General features: G+C 37.3%; 1 protein-coding gene across 1 annotated transcript; it reads right to left on the reverse strand.

Moving 5' to 3' along the window:
• Positions 1 to 6,444: 6,444 nt before the first annotated feature.
• Positions 6,445 to 13,344, reverse strand: LOC137170779 (septin-7-like). Its single transcript, XM_067574358.1, has 3 exons — positions 13,238 to 13,344; positions 11,478 to 11,544; positions 6,445 to 9,883 (listed from the first exon to the last, which is right to left on the reverse strand). The coding sequence occupies exons 2-3, from the start codon at positions 11,486 to 11,488 to the stop codon at positions 8,284 to 8,286; spliced, it is 1,611 nt and encodes a 536-aa protein (XP_067430459.1). The 5' UTR covers positions 11,489 to 11,544; positions 13,238 to 13,344; the 3' UTR covers positions 6,445 to 8,283.
• Positions 13,345 to 14,322: the final 978 nt, after the last annotated feature.

Here is a 14,322-nt window from a genome sequence, read left to right on the forward strand (position 1 = left end):
TTATTGATGAATATTCAATTTCTTTGTTCTAGGGGCTTTAGGTGTGGCTGGAAAAAGGAGGCGGTGCCCCCAATAACGAGGTGATTCAATGATAAAGTATTAATACTCCCACATTCATGGTGCCCCGTGTGAGGCCAACACAAACCAACTGTCCCCTGCTGCTCAAAGGTAAACAAACAATGTTAGCTTTAATGATTGCTGCTTAACAGTGCTAGAAACTCCTACAAAACCACGGATACATTAAATATCTACATTTCAATGTGCATTATACATATCATATCAACATTTCTAAAGTGATGTAGGTCACATGACATCTATACAAGCTGACTTTCTTTTGGAGGAGGAGGGGTCGGTGGATGGTCAGACAGTTAGTTAGATGGTTTGAGACCATCGCCAAACAAATTCTCACTTCCTGTTTCAACTGACAAAAACAAGTGTTTTTGGTGAGAAGTTGGGACATTTGCAGCTGTTTTTATTTTGTTTTGTTTTTTATTTTAACTCAAACCATGATCTTTCTCTATAACTAACCATGTGGTTTTTGTGCCTAATCCTAACCAGACCTTAACCACAGTGTTGTCACATCAGTCACATCATTAAACATCATTATTCAACTGATAATGGCCGGTCCAGAGGGTGGACATATGGATGGATGGAATAAACAGTGGCTGATGTCTCCACTCCTTTGATTGGTCACTCTGAATACGGACCATGACCTTTGATTGGCTGTTTGGTTTGATCAATAACACAGTCAAAGACAGGCAAATTCCTGAGAGAACAAAGAGAAACATAAATAATGATATTTAGTGGCTGAATCTCAGTTATTTTACCACTTACACTCATGAAAAAGTGTTAGACATCATAGCAAAAAGTCCCAATGCTGTTTAAACCCACTTTCAGATTTATGTAGTTTTCCTTGCTGCTGTCATGGAGGAATGTTGGGTCTGTAAATTAAAGAGTTCGGTCTAGACCTGCTCTATGTGAAAAGAGCCCTGAGATAACTTCTGTTAAGATTTGACGCTATATAAATAAAATTGAATTGAATTGAATTCCCAATCTGCCCTTTGCTGCATGTATTTGACTCAAAATAACAAGTGTTTGCATACACACAAGATACACCTGGACAAGTCTGAAGCAGCACTGGGAAAATACTAAAAAGTTGCACCAAAGTGTATAAAAAGTAAAATAAAACACTCACTCTCCCCTGCACAGTCCAAAGAATTAGACACTCACTGTACAGTACCTAAGTGCACTTTATAAAAGTATTGTACCGAATTAAAACGTGTAAATACAAAGTAAAATGTAGAAGTTCATCACATTGGAATGTTTTGCTTTTGTAAAAGAGAATTTAATCTAAGATGAAATCTTTGACGTTTATTTCCGTGTTTGTTTTATCTGATAATGTTTGACATTTGTTCAACATTACAAGAAAACATATCTAGTCTGTTTAGCAGGTACTTCCACATTGTTCAGCTGTGAGTCACAATGTGACCAACTTACCACTGACTCTAATATTACTGACACTATTTGGTAAAACCTAACATAAGACAATAGCTGCAAGCTATAAACATGACCAGGCACATAGTGACAGAGCAGAACACTGCTTAAATAAATTACTTAGTGCTGCACATGTGATAGGTGTATTACAGTGAAACAGAAAAAACTGAGCTGGGTTTCTGTTGTTTTCACACACTGAGTTATAAAATAATCTATGTCTATGATAATATAGTAGACATTTAGACTCTGCACCACAACTGAACATTTACAAATTAAATTCTAAAAAAAGTTAAAATTCAGCTGAACACATAAATGTTGTCAAATATTTTTATGAAGTTTGGTCACACATTTGCAAGTATATACAGTATATATTTACCATCTTTCATAGATAAAATGCATCTTAGTATTAGTGTGACCTGCAGTAAAACATAAATGCTTCTTAAGCTACTATCCCATAGTTTGTTCATTTGATTTCCATCAATGATTTGATCATCTATGTTAATATGTGTCTCTGTTTCATCTGATAAGTTTTGATTCTATTTAAAGAGGAAACACATCAGTTCAGCAGGTAAGTCCACACTGTTCAGCTGTGAGTCTGAATGTGATAAGATCAGCATCACCTTCACATATCTGATGAAAAAACCCTCATTGCTTCATACAAAAACTAAGTATCATCTCATTTAGTTCATTTCTCACCACCACTGTTGAGTGAATGAACATTTTAGCTCAAATGACACTTGTGAAAGTTGATGACTTTTGACCATTCCTTCAACTCCCACACTACACCACAACTGGATCTATTGGCATTTCCCACAGGCCATGCCAGCCCCCTTTAGCTGCTCTATGCTAAAGTAAACCATGATCAATCACATGCATTTCCACTGGAGACTCATAAAGTTTAGTTTCATACCTACATTCCTATTTGTTCTTTCAGGCTCTGCACTGACTGAGACTCCCTATGGTAAGTGGAGAGTACCTTCATCTGTGAACCTGGTCCCAGGGCGTCCGCCAGCCTCCATTGACGCTAGGACTCTACACCTGTGTTTAACCTTAAGGATAAACACAATGTGTTTTGGATGATTAATACTCAACATATACGTAACATTTGCTTGTTTCCAAGAAAACTCCACAGGGCATCCTTAAGCTGTTATCCAAATAGTAATTCAGCTGCTGTGTGAAGGTGTCATGTAATGTAAAGTTACTTGACTAAGATGCAATATGAGAGAGATGAAGGTGATGACGTGAGAAAACCACCAGGTGATGGTTGGACTGGGTTTGTAGCAGCTGTGTCAAGAACAATCTCAGTGCAGTTTAGCCTTTTTTAAACAGGTTAAATTCTCTTCACGTGTGTCAAGTTTAGATGATTATATATTTTAATTAAGAGTTATTAAAGTGGGAATAGTCACCTTTATAAAAACTGTCTCCTATGAAAGTATTTCCTGAAATGTCATTGAAACACCAACTTGGCTGCATGTGCTGGTCTACAAAACTTTATCTTTGTTCACTCAGAAATCTCTCAACAGCAGTCAAAGTCATAGATTATTACATATTCCTCAGGATTTATTGATAACGTCGTCATCTCAGTAACGACTCTGAGAGTTGTTTCCTTTATAATAATAATAAATTAAATGAATCTTGAAATATGTCAATAAAGAATTATATATTAAATGAAAAATATAAATTATCACTCTTAATCTAAACTAATAAGTAGTTAAGAAATCAATTAAATTAATCAATATTAACTTATATATTATATATGTGCTTGACTAAGATGTACACACACACACACACACACACACACACACACACACACACACACATATCCTCAGGTTACTGCAGGAAGTGAACGCAGCAGAACAGAAAACATGCTGTGACTCTACACCTGAATGAAACTATGTAAATATGAGCTTCTACACGTTAGATGACATCAGACTTAAACTGACACATCAACAGAATTATTATGAAAACTGTAATAGTCCAACTTCTTCTTCTGTTTTTGTTATACAAAAAATCTGCTTTGAATTATTAGTTTGCATTAATACAATTCACATTTCAACAAATCAAATGAAAATATAAAAGAACGTTCATAACATTCAGTTGTCAGAGTTTTTAAAAATCTATTTGAATAGAAAAAATAAAGATTTAAAGATTTGATACGTACACAAAGACATTCATCTATAAAAACACACTTTTACACTCAGCTCTACATCAGTTTAAAGTGAACAATCACTTGAGAAGCTGAAAGCTGAAACAAAACTTCTGTGATGAAGCTGTGACTCTACACCTGAATGAAACTATGTTCATATAAACTCATGTTTTACACATTAACCACTAAAATCACATCCTGACTCCTGTCACTGATAACATGTAAGTTGATGTGAAACAGAAATAAAACAGTCATGTCTTACCTTGTTCTCACTCACAGCTGCAGTCAAATCTAATCAGGTTTGAAGTTGAAGTTGTAGTCGAGGTGTTTGAGTTCTAACCTGTTTAATTCTTCCTCTGCAGCTTCACACACATTCAGTCATGATGGAAACAGAAGAGCGCCCGAGGCAACCAATCACAGCGTTCCTTTTATCAGCCTTCTGAACTGCACCAACCTGTCCGACTGTAGCCGTGTGCCAGATTCACCTTCTACATAAACTACAGGATTATAATCTGCATTCACACACTCAGACACTTTTCTGTTTCCACTCACAGGAAATGATTTATAACGTTTATGGTGCAGTTTGTAAAATCTGGAGACTTTACAAAAAGAAAACAAAATGTGTCCTTTAAAGATACAGAATGTCGTCTGTGCATAGTTTTGGTTTTACGGCACATTGACTGTATTGTTCAGCGTCTGCGCTCTCATCATCTTCACTTCACTGCTCCAACATCTTCATCAAGATCAGGACCTTTATTTATCAAACTGCTAAAAGTCAAATGTTGATCCTGTCATAGAGCAACAAGCTCCTTATCTTTGGACAATAAATATGAAAAATGGCTGTTGTGTTAGGGACGGTGATTGAGTGTGAAAATGGATTCTGTACGTTTGATTTGTGGTTGAGAGAAATGAAACATCACACCTGGACAGATGTTAGAATGAAGACAGAGGAAGTTTGTTCCATCAGATTTGGGATTCTGTACTGACATTTAATCAGAGTAAGAACTGATGTGTCTGATGTAAAACAGCTTGCTGTGTTTATTCCTTTTTATTATGTATATACACTGTTGTACTCTTTAAAGAAAAACTGCTTTGTATTTAATTTAATTTATGACTGTGGTTAACCCCTAACCCTAAGGACAAGGGAATAAAAAGGATAAAAATTTGTCTTCTGTGTCAGTAACATGTGACTCCCTCCGTCCAGCAGGTGGAGCTCCACAGCTGTTTGTTCAGTTTACAGTCTGATCACTCTGAGAACGCTGGAACGTTTCTCTCTCTGTTTGGCTTTCAGGAGCTTTAACCACAGTTCATCCAGTCTGCACTGTGCACCTTTAATATAACAGGCTGATAATAATAAAAACTATCATATTTACTCTTGATGACATTTGCTTTTTTCAGTTTTATTATACAAGTTAATGGCTGTAGTGAGGTGTGATGAGGCAGAATATTCACAGTTATAAAGGTGGATTTGTTTATTATAATCAGATCAACTAGACGGGTAAAGGTTGTTTTTTGTCTTCATCTACAATGTGAAGGTCCTCAGTTGAGGATTTAATGTGACAGTGATGCATGCTGGGTAAAAAGGCTCCATCACTAATTCAGATGAACATTTTATAGAGTGATTCAGAATATAAAGAAAACAGCTCTGTGTTAAAAAGGATTTATTTTGCAAACATCTCTGGAATAAAATACAGTCAATGTGAAGTTTTAAATGTTTATTTCTCAAACACATCTGCAGTAAAACATGGAACTATTAACAGTTTTTAGAGAAGAAAGAAGCAAGATCTGTGAAATCAAAGCAGAAATCTTTTGGTTCTGAGTTTGTAAATGTTAATGAGCTCCACAAAAAGACTTTGGCACTAAAAAGACTGTAACGTTGAAAGATATCTAATTGATTTGTCTTGTTTGGACGCTGAAGCTTCATATTAGCTTCAGATAAACTTTGAAATAAATTTTTGCACAGAAGGAGGACTGTAGATTTTGTGTAATAAAGAACACATGAAGCACTACTTTATGTTTCCTTCAGTCCACATCAGTTGTGGATCCATCTAGTGATCAATACAGAAATCAATAACAGTCATCTAACAGTTAATCAGATATTCCTCATGATACTTTTATTTAATATGAGATATGATGTTGGTGTCTGTTTCTCCACTGAGTCTCTGACAGAATAAAGAGAAACAAACATTTAATGAACAAAGACAGATTATATACAGATATATATTATTTAACATATTTAGGGAAGAGTCTAACAGAAATATTAATAAAGTTGGGGAGGATGTTGCTTTTTAATCAAATGAAATATAAGTTTCAGCTCTGTAGTTTCTGCACTGTCCTGAACTTTAACATGAGACACAAACAGCTTCAAGGAAAGTTTGTAGATTTCTCTGATGGAGGAAACTAAAGGTGAGTGAAGACTTGAATTAAAATATGTTATTAGTGGTGTTTCAGTTATACTTGAATACTGAGTTAAGTAAACATGGAGCAGATGAAATAGATTTGAATGTGTGATGACAGACTTGTTGTAGTTCAGTCTGCTCAGGTTTCCTTCAGTCCACATCAGTTGTGGCTCCATCTAGTGGTCACTACAGAAAACATCATTATCCAGAGTTGATCTAATATTCTTCAGGATATGTTCATTATGATGATGTGAGCTGTGTTTTCTTTGAGTCTCTGTCAGACTTGCTGCTCAGAATAAAGTCAAACAGACATTTAATGAACAAAGTTCAGCAGAAGCTTCAACAGACTCAGAAAGCAGCTGATGATCCAGTAAAGACACTCTGAGCAAACTGGTTTCATCAAGATCACATTTTATTCATGATTCACAGAAAAATGCATCAAGCAGGATATGATTTAATGTAGAATAACACAATAACTTTCATATCCTATTAATCTCATCACAAAAGTTGAAAAAAAAGTTGTCTGACCTCAGAGTCTCCAGTCTACAGTGTGGACTCTCGAGAAAATTACACAGAAACGTCACTCCTGAAACCTGCCGCTTGTTGTAGCTCAGCAGAAGCTTTCTCAGATGGGTGGGTAAGCTAAGATTTTATTCATGATTCACAGAAAAATGCATCAAGCAGGATATGATTTAATGTAGAATAACACAATATACTGCAATCGCCCAAAAATAACTTGTCATCTGAAATATTAAACTAATCATTACAAGCTGTATGATTCAAATACACGTGAAGAAAATCTCATCAAACAGAAGCAAATGAGATTTCATGACTCCACTCAAAAACACAAACATCAGAAAGTTGGATTCACATCCAACACAGCAGAATATTTCTACGTTCTGTAACATCGTCTGAACAAACGCATTCAAATGAGAAAATCAATCATGTGCATCAGTTTCTATATGATGTCAGTAACATGTTACTGTCCCTCCACCAGTTTACTGACACTTCTGTCAGCATGAGTCACTTCAGAAAACATCTCAGCCTCGTATTGACTGAGATAGTTAGTCAGGTATTGCAGTACAAGTATGTAGAAACAAGTTTTTGCTTTAAATTATGCAGTTAAAGTTTGTACTTTGTACTAACGTGAGGTGAAGACGTACGCTGGCAGACATTGAACACCACCAGAAATAAACTTTTGTTTTTTTGTTTGATTTTTTTTTTTGCTTTGTTTTGTCAAAAAAAATCGTCAACAACCTTTTTTCACAATAAAAACACAACTAAAACTAAATAAAAAGTCACCTTTGAAAAAGAAGAACTATATCGAAATGTTTAACATTTTTCTTCAACACAATGATCATGTGAAAGACAGACAAACAGACAAATAAAGTAATAATTGTTTTAATGCAAAGTCATATTAAATGAGCTTCATGCATGTGTGGAATCACATCATCCTTCTAGTTACTGAAACTGTTTCCTCTGCAGCAGCTCAGTTTGTTTGTTTTGTTGCTCTGATAAGCAGCATCTTCCAGTCAGTAACGTTCTGTCCGCCCCAAAGACCTCAGAGGGGAAATAACATCATTTTCTACCTGTTATCTGGAAGCAGTTTGCATCTTCAAAGGTATTTTATGATCTCACAGGTGTCTGCTTGGGACAAACTCAACGTTCAAATACTCATAGTGAGTATATAGTATGGAACTGGAACACAGCTACATTATTATCTACTGGTAGCCCTGGTGGATCAATCATCTCACAGTCAAACCAGGTTTCTGTAATCCTCTACTGTGATACAGAAACCAGGTTTCTGGTTTACATGACAGGACAGAAATCAGCTGAGTGCAGAGAGTCGACTGTAAACTGGTTACTGAAGTGCAGCTGAACACACTGATGAAGAGTTTTCATCTGATGAAGCTGAGAGCAGAAAAGAGGCTGAACTATGAGAGTGATTGATGTGAGAATCCATCACAAGAAAACCAACAGCTGCTGTCACTATAAGATAAACTCTGGCTTTACTTTCACTGAAGTGGATCAACAAATGATAATGAAACATTAAACTAAATGAACAGTTATATATCACAGAGGAGGCGGTTTCCCAGAATCACACAATTTTTGTTTTTCAAAGATGAAGGTATTACATCAACATCACACTTAAAAGGATTAAAATGACATAATGTTTGTGATGTTTAAACATTTATATGAACAGTGTAGAGCTTGTTGTCTACTCAGCTGTCTGATGTTGTTCATCTACATCACTGCATCTTTAACTGCTTTACCAACTGCTGTTAGTGCACCATACATGTACCGAAGCCCTGCTCTGGTTCTTTCATCCACTCGACCTGCCATCTCTTTCAGTTTCTGGACCTTTCCTTTGTCTCTCTCATTCATCGTCTCAATCAGGTAGTCTAAGTGGACATAAGTAGACAGTGAGTCAACATTCAGGGCGATCCGGTCTAGATGGTCCACATGTTGGTAGACCTCATCCAGCAGCTGAATCTTCTCTGCTTTCAGTTTTTCCATCTCTGTTTGAAGATTTTCCAGAAGGCTCATCTTCTGTTCACGATCTACCTTATTCTTTTCATACTTCTGTTTCACAAGTTGTTCAGTCTTCTTAACTTTCCTGGTCTTGTTCACATAGATCCACTTTTCTTTCACATGATCTTTTGCAGGACACTTCCCTGTACAAACTGTACAGTGACCATCTTTCATGACCTCACAGTGTTTTGGACTCCAGGCCATTGTGCATCCAGGATAGTGACAGTTCTCTTCACAGATGTTACAGGTGACAGCTGCTTCATAAAAAACCCACCCCCACCTCCCTCCATCAATAGAAACTTTATCTTTGTAGACCTCATCAACTTCTACAGTGAACTCTTTATTCTTCTTCATCTCTTGTTCATGTTCCTTCAGAGCTTTTTGAGTCTGTTGGATCTCGTTCTGTTTTAGTTCAGTCAGCTGGATTCTGTCTTGCAGGTTTTGGATGCAGGCTGTTATTCTGATGCGTGCGTTCATCACTTCAACTGTTGTTATCAGCTTTTGAGGTTTAGATTTTTCCAGGAATTCTTTGAATTCTTCTGCTCCTGTCTCTGTTACCCTCCATGCGTTCTCTAAAGCAACCTTTGTTTTCTTTGTTCTCTGTGTGGTCTGACGGTTATTAAACAGGAAGTGAACGGGCTGATCCTCCTCATCTTTGGCACATTTAATGTTTGCAGCTTCAAGAGCTTTCAGAGCATCATCAGGTGTTATTCCATCTGAGTGTGTGATGAGAGCGACGATGTTCTTCTCAATGTCTTTTCCAAACAGAGACGTCACTGAATCAAAGACGTACTTCAGTCGGTCACTCAGTCGATTCACACTCGCCTGCAGCACCAGACCCACTGCATCAATTTCATGAACTCCATCTTCTGAACGAAACAAGTCAAATAATCTTTGACTGATGATGACATCATGTTCATTCCCTTTGGTGTCTCCGTATCCAGGAGTATCGATGACGGTCAGAGAGAAGGGCAGAGTTTTATCTTCAAAACCAAAGATCTTGTACACCATCACATCTGATGTCTGACTCTCTGACTGACTTCTCTTCTCGTCTTCTACGATCTCAAACCAGATGTTTTCATCAAACTTCACTCCCATGGTGTAGTTGACCAGAGCGTTGATCAGAGTAGATTTTCCTGCTCCTGTTTCACCTACAAGTAAGATGGTTTTGTTTGTCTTGTTCAGGTTTTTCTCACCAACAGTTTTTCTTGTCAGAGTTCCAAACTTCTCTTCCTTTGGTCTCAGCTGGTAGACAGCAGGAGATCCTGAAGAGATCAGAGAATCTTTGGAGATGATGTCCTCATATTTCTTACTGATTGTGTAAAAAATAGAGAAAAAATAGAGAAAAATAGAGAACTGTTTAATACACATATAAACTTTATGAACAGATTTGTACCCTTCCCTTATTGTACATCAGTCATTATTTTCTATTTGTAGTTAAAAGATATAAAATGAAATAAAATCAGAGAGAATAAAGTGTAATAATTGCTGATTTGAATCAAAGCCTAAATGTTGCAGCTGTGAGCTCAGTGGTTGAACCTCTAGCAGCATCTCAGCTACTGATATCATGAAGCTCATCACAGTTTAACAGACCACTGAGATCCATCAGCCTCCAAACAAACTCATATTTACCTCCAGCTACTGACAGAAATCTGAGCAGCAACACTCACTGCATCAGCTGACAATAAGGAAATGAGTCCACTATGACATCACATTAGTGTTTGTTTTACTCTGATATTAATTAGTATTGTGGTGTCTGTGGCTCAGGAGATAGAGCAGGTTGTCCACTAATCAGAAGGTCAGTGGTTCAATGTGTGTGTGTGTATGTGTGTGTGAGAGAGTGTGTGTGTGTGTGTGTGTGAGTGAGTGCGTGTGTGAGTGTGTGTGTGTGTGTGTGTGTGCGTGAGTGTGTGTGTGTGTGTGTGTGTGAGTGTGTGTTTACTATTATCTAAATCATTATTATTATATTATTATTATTATTTCTTGTATGTTTTACTGTGATGAAGACACAGTAGTGTAGAAACGTTACTCTGTTTGCAGTATTAAAGGCTGAGAATCAATCAGTGTCTTTTGTGTCTGTTGTTTTCTGTCCCTGATCTGAGAAACATCTGATTCAGCTGCACATTGCTGGACGACGCCTGGAGAACCTTTTTACTTAGAGGCCTGATGATATTCAGCTGCACTACATCAAAAATGAAAGCTGTACGCAGGTCAGCAAGTAGTGAAACATGAAAAACATAGGGGGCACTAGTTGACTGACTTTATCATTTGGAGACCTGTGTAATATTCCTATAATTCACCTGTAGAGACTGAAAAGATATGTGGAAGCTTCCTGATGTTACAATGAGGTTCACATACTTTACATTCTCTGATGTCATTTCTAACATCTCTATAATACTTTAAATATTCCTACAGCAACTTGACACTGACTGTTTCTGTCATCAGTATTGTGTTTATGTCTCCTAACTTCATCCAACTTTATCTTAGTTTTAATTGATCACATATAACAACATTACTACTTTCTATGGTAGATAATCAACAGTGAGTTTATGATATTGTTCTGAAATGACATTATAGGGATTGTCAGTTGTGCATCTTGTCCAGAGGCTGAATATTCCTAACACACCTGTGCAGGCAGAGATCAGAGTGAACACACCACTGCATTGTTATCAACTGTTTCCACACACACACACACACACTCACACACACGCACATACATGCACATACACGCACACACACTCACACACACACACTCACACACACACATACACACACACTCTCACACACACTCACACACACGCACACACACACACACACACACACACACACACACACACACACTCACACACTTCTATGCATTTTGTTAAAATTGTATTTTAATGGTTATTTGTAGTAATGTTACTCACAACGTTGCCATGGTGCTGCCTGTCAGAGAGACTCCACACGGTGAGGATGAAACAGGTGTTTTGGTATCTGGGAGGACAAAATGAAAAACCATCATAAAGTGAAATAAAGGTGTGAAGAACTTGCTGCAGAAAGTTTCAGTGCTGCACATTTTGAGCGACGAGCCGCTCGGCCAACAACGTCTCCTAGAAATGATCTTTGTTTGCTACTAAATGGAAACAGCATATATGTTCTGAAGGAAACGTCCTGCTGCCTGGATTAAACTTTTATATCAACATAATGAGGAAATGTTGTTAATTAATGTATCTGAATGTCAATGTCCAATAACAACACATTTGGTTTGTTTTCTATAATATGTGAGTGGCTGTTTGAATGAGGGTTCATGGGGTTACAGTAGACCCTGTAACAATAAATCATTTTATGATGGGACAGACTTACCAAACAGTCTCTATACAGGGTTTACTTTAGTTTATTCCAAATTACCATCACATGCAGTGGACACATTGGAAGTTACTGGTGTCTGTAATCATTCCTCCTGTCCACACTGGCTGTGATGTGATCCTTTCCTACAGCAGCTCAAATATGAGATATGAGTTCTGTGAGGAAACACAGTCTAAAGTTCAGCTGAAGCTCATATAAAGAGCTGAACAAACCAAGAGTTTATCTGCCAAAGTTACAGTTGTGTAATTCATCTTTGTGTTGTGGTTTCTCCTTGCTGAGCTGCAGTGGAGGAATAGTAACACAGAGAGGGAATGTAGTACTAAAGAGACTGTGGAAGCTTATGAGAGGGCCTCTTGATGCTCAGACAGGTCTGTCTCATTAACATAAAATCTATCATTTTGATTTTTACATTGTGTGAGAGAGAAGGATCTGCTGAAGAGTTCATGTGTTCACACAAAGACACAAATATGTAGCTGTGCTGTACGCATGGTTATTTCATAAATCTCAGTCATTGTGGAGCGATGCGCACGTGCACATGCACGCCCTTAATCAGCCCCCCCCCGTCTGCAGACCTGTCAATCAAACAAATGGCAAAGAAGTTGTGAAACTTCACTGATTGTGTTGCACCAGCGAGGGTCTCCAACAGCCAGAACAGCTGTCATTACACACGGCTGTGGTTATTTATAGCGTCCAAACACTGTAACAGGTTTGGTCATTTGAACAGTATTTTACTTTAATGTGCTTAGTAGGATATCAGTGTGAAAAGTCTCTTACTGTAAATCACAAAGGATTATGGGAAAATATGTGTAAAGTACAGACTGTAATTCAACTCTACTGTAAATCATTTACAGTAATATATCTGCCCCCAAAACTGACCAATGAGGACGCAGAATTTATTCTTACATTTGGTTCTTTATAATAAATTGAGATTTTTATAACATTTGATGATAAAATCCAGGTTTTAAATACAGATAAATTGTCTCCAGATTAACTTGACTTTCTGTTTCAGTAAATTAAATGTAACTTGGTTCTTCTGGGCATCACTACCATGAGCTGAGAGCTGTATAATAAAGACATTTAGCGCCAGACGTGTCTGTCTATCTTCAGTTAAATAACAATGAACTCCATGACAGGCTGATTAATGTAGTCACATACACAGATATGTTCCTTTAAAACTTTCATGTCTTTGGTTACTAATAATGAGAGAAAATGTAAATAACTGTCATATAACATTTTCAACATTATTGATGTGTGAGAACTCATTGACAGAAAAAACAGCTTTTGAAAGTTTTTCGTGGTTCTTCGTTCAAAGTGTTCTTACCTGAGATGTTGACTTGAAGAAGCTGTGAGATGCTGAAGAGGCAGAAAGAGCAGAGAGGAGTCAGACTGCAGAGGAGGAGAGGAGGGTTTATATAATCAGAGAGGCAGCAGGTCACATGATTTACAGAAACAGTAGGGAGGGGTCAGATCAGTAGAGGTCAGGAGGGTGACCAACAAATGGTAACAAGAGATAGGAGAGGAGGGCATTTACATACAAGATCAAGGTTTGCCAGGGGCAAGTCGGGAGGGGTCAGGTCAGTAGAGGTCAGGAGGTGGAAAGGACACAAAATTGGCATATGTTTGATCAAAGAGTTGTCTCAGACGTCATTTGATTATCAAGTCTTCAAACCAAATGTGTGTTCTCTATTGATGATTAAGTCTGCTCCCAAAAGGTATTCTTCTTCAATTTTTTTTTTTTTTTAATGTGGCTATAGTCTACTTAGTCTAAATCTACTTCAATTTTAAACAAAAAGTCTGAATTTTCCAACTCTATTGGTAGGATAGGTGGAGTTGCAGTGGTGTACATGATTTTAGTGGTTGTTTGAGTGATAAATGAGTTACAGATAGATTTAAGACAGGTGATCAAAAGGCTTATAACAGTTAAGATTCCAAAACCAAACAAGACAAATTCAAGGACTACATAACCTAATGCTCCTAATTTCTGTTTAAACCAACAAACAGACCAGTGGTGACAGGGTTATGTAATGTTTTGGCAATATTATTCAAATGGTTAGTTATTTCTTGCATGGTGGCATTGTGGTCAGGTATGAAAGTATAACGTTCAGCTCCAATTACTGCACAGGTTCCTCCTTGAGAGGCCAGTAAATAATCCAGTGCAGCACGATTTTGTAAAGTCATCATTCTCACCGCAGTCATTTCTTGTGAGAACATGGACATGCCTCTTGCGGTAGTGTTTGCAAGATCTTCAACTGCATGAGAAAGGTCCCTTATTTGATCTAAAGCTGCCATGGCTCCGTAACTTGGAATGAGAGCACTGAAAAATCTTGTCCATGGTGTTTGTGTGTGTGTGTATAAGTCTCTTTTAACAATATGTGCTTTAGGTGGCACGGTAAGGACTTTCATGGC

Source organism: Thunnus thynnus, chromosome 19 (genome assembly GCF_963924715.1).
Source record: "Thunnus thynnus chromosome 19, fThuThy2.1, whole genome shotgun sequence".
Classification (NCBI taxonomy): Eukaryota; Metazoa; Chordata; class Actinopteri; order Scombriformes; family Scombridae; genus Thunnus; species Thunnus thynnus.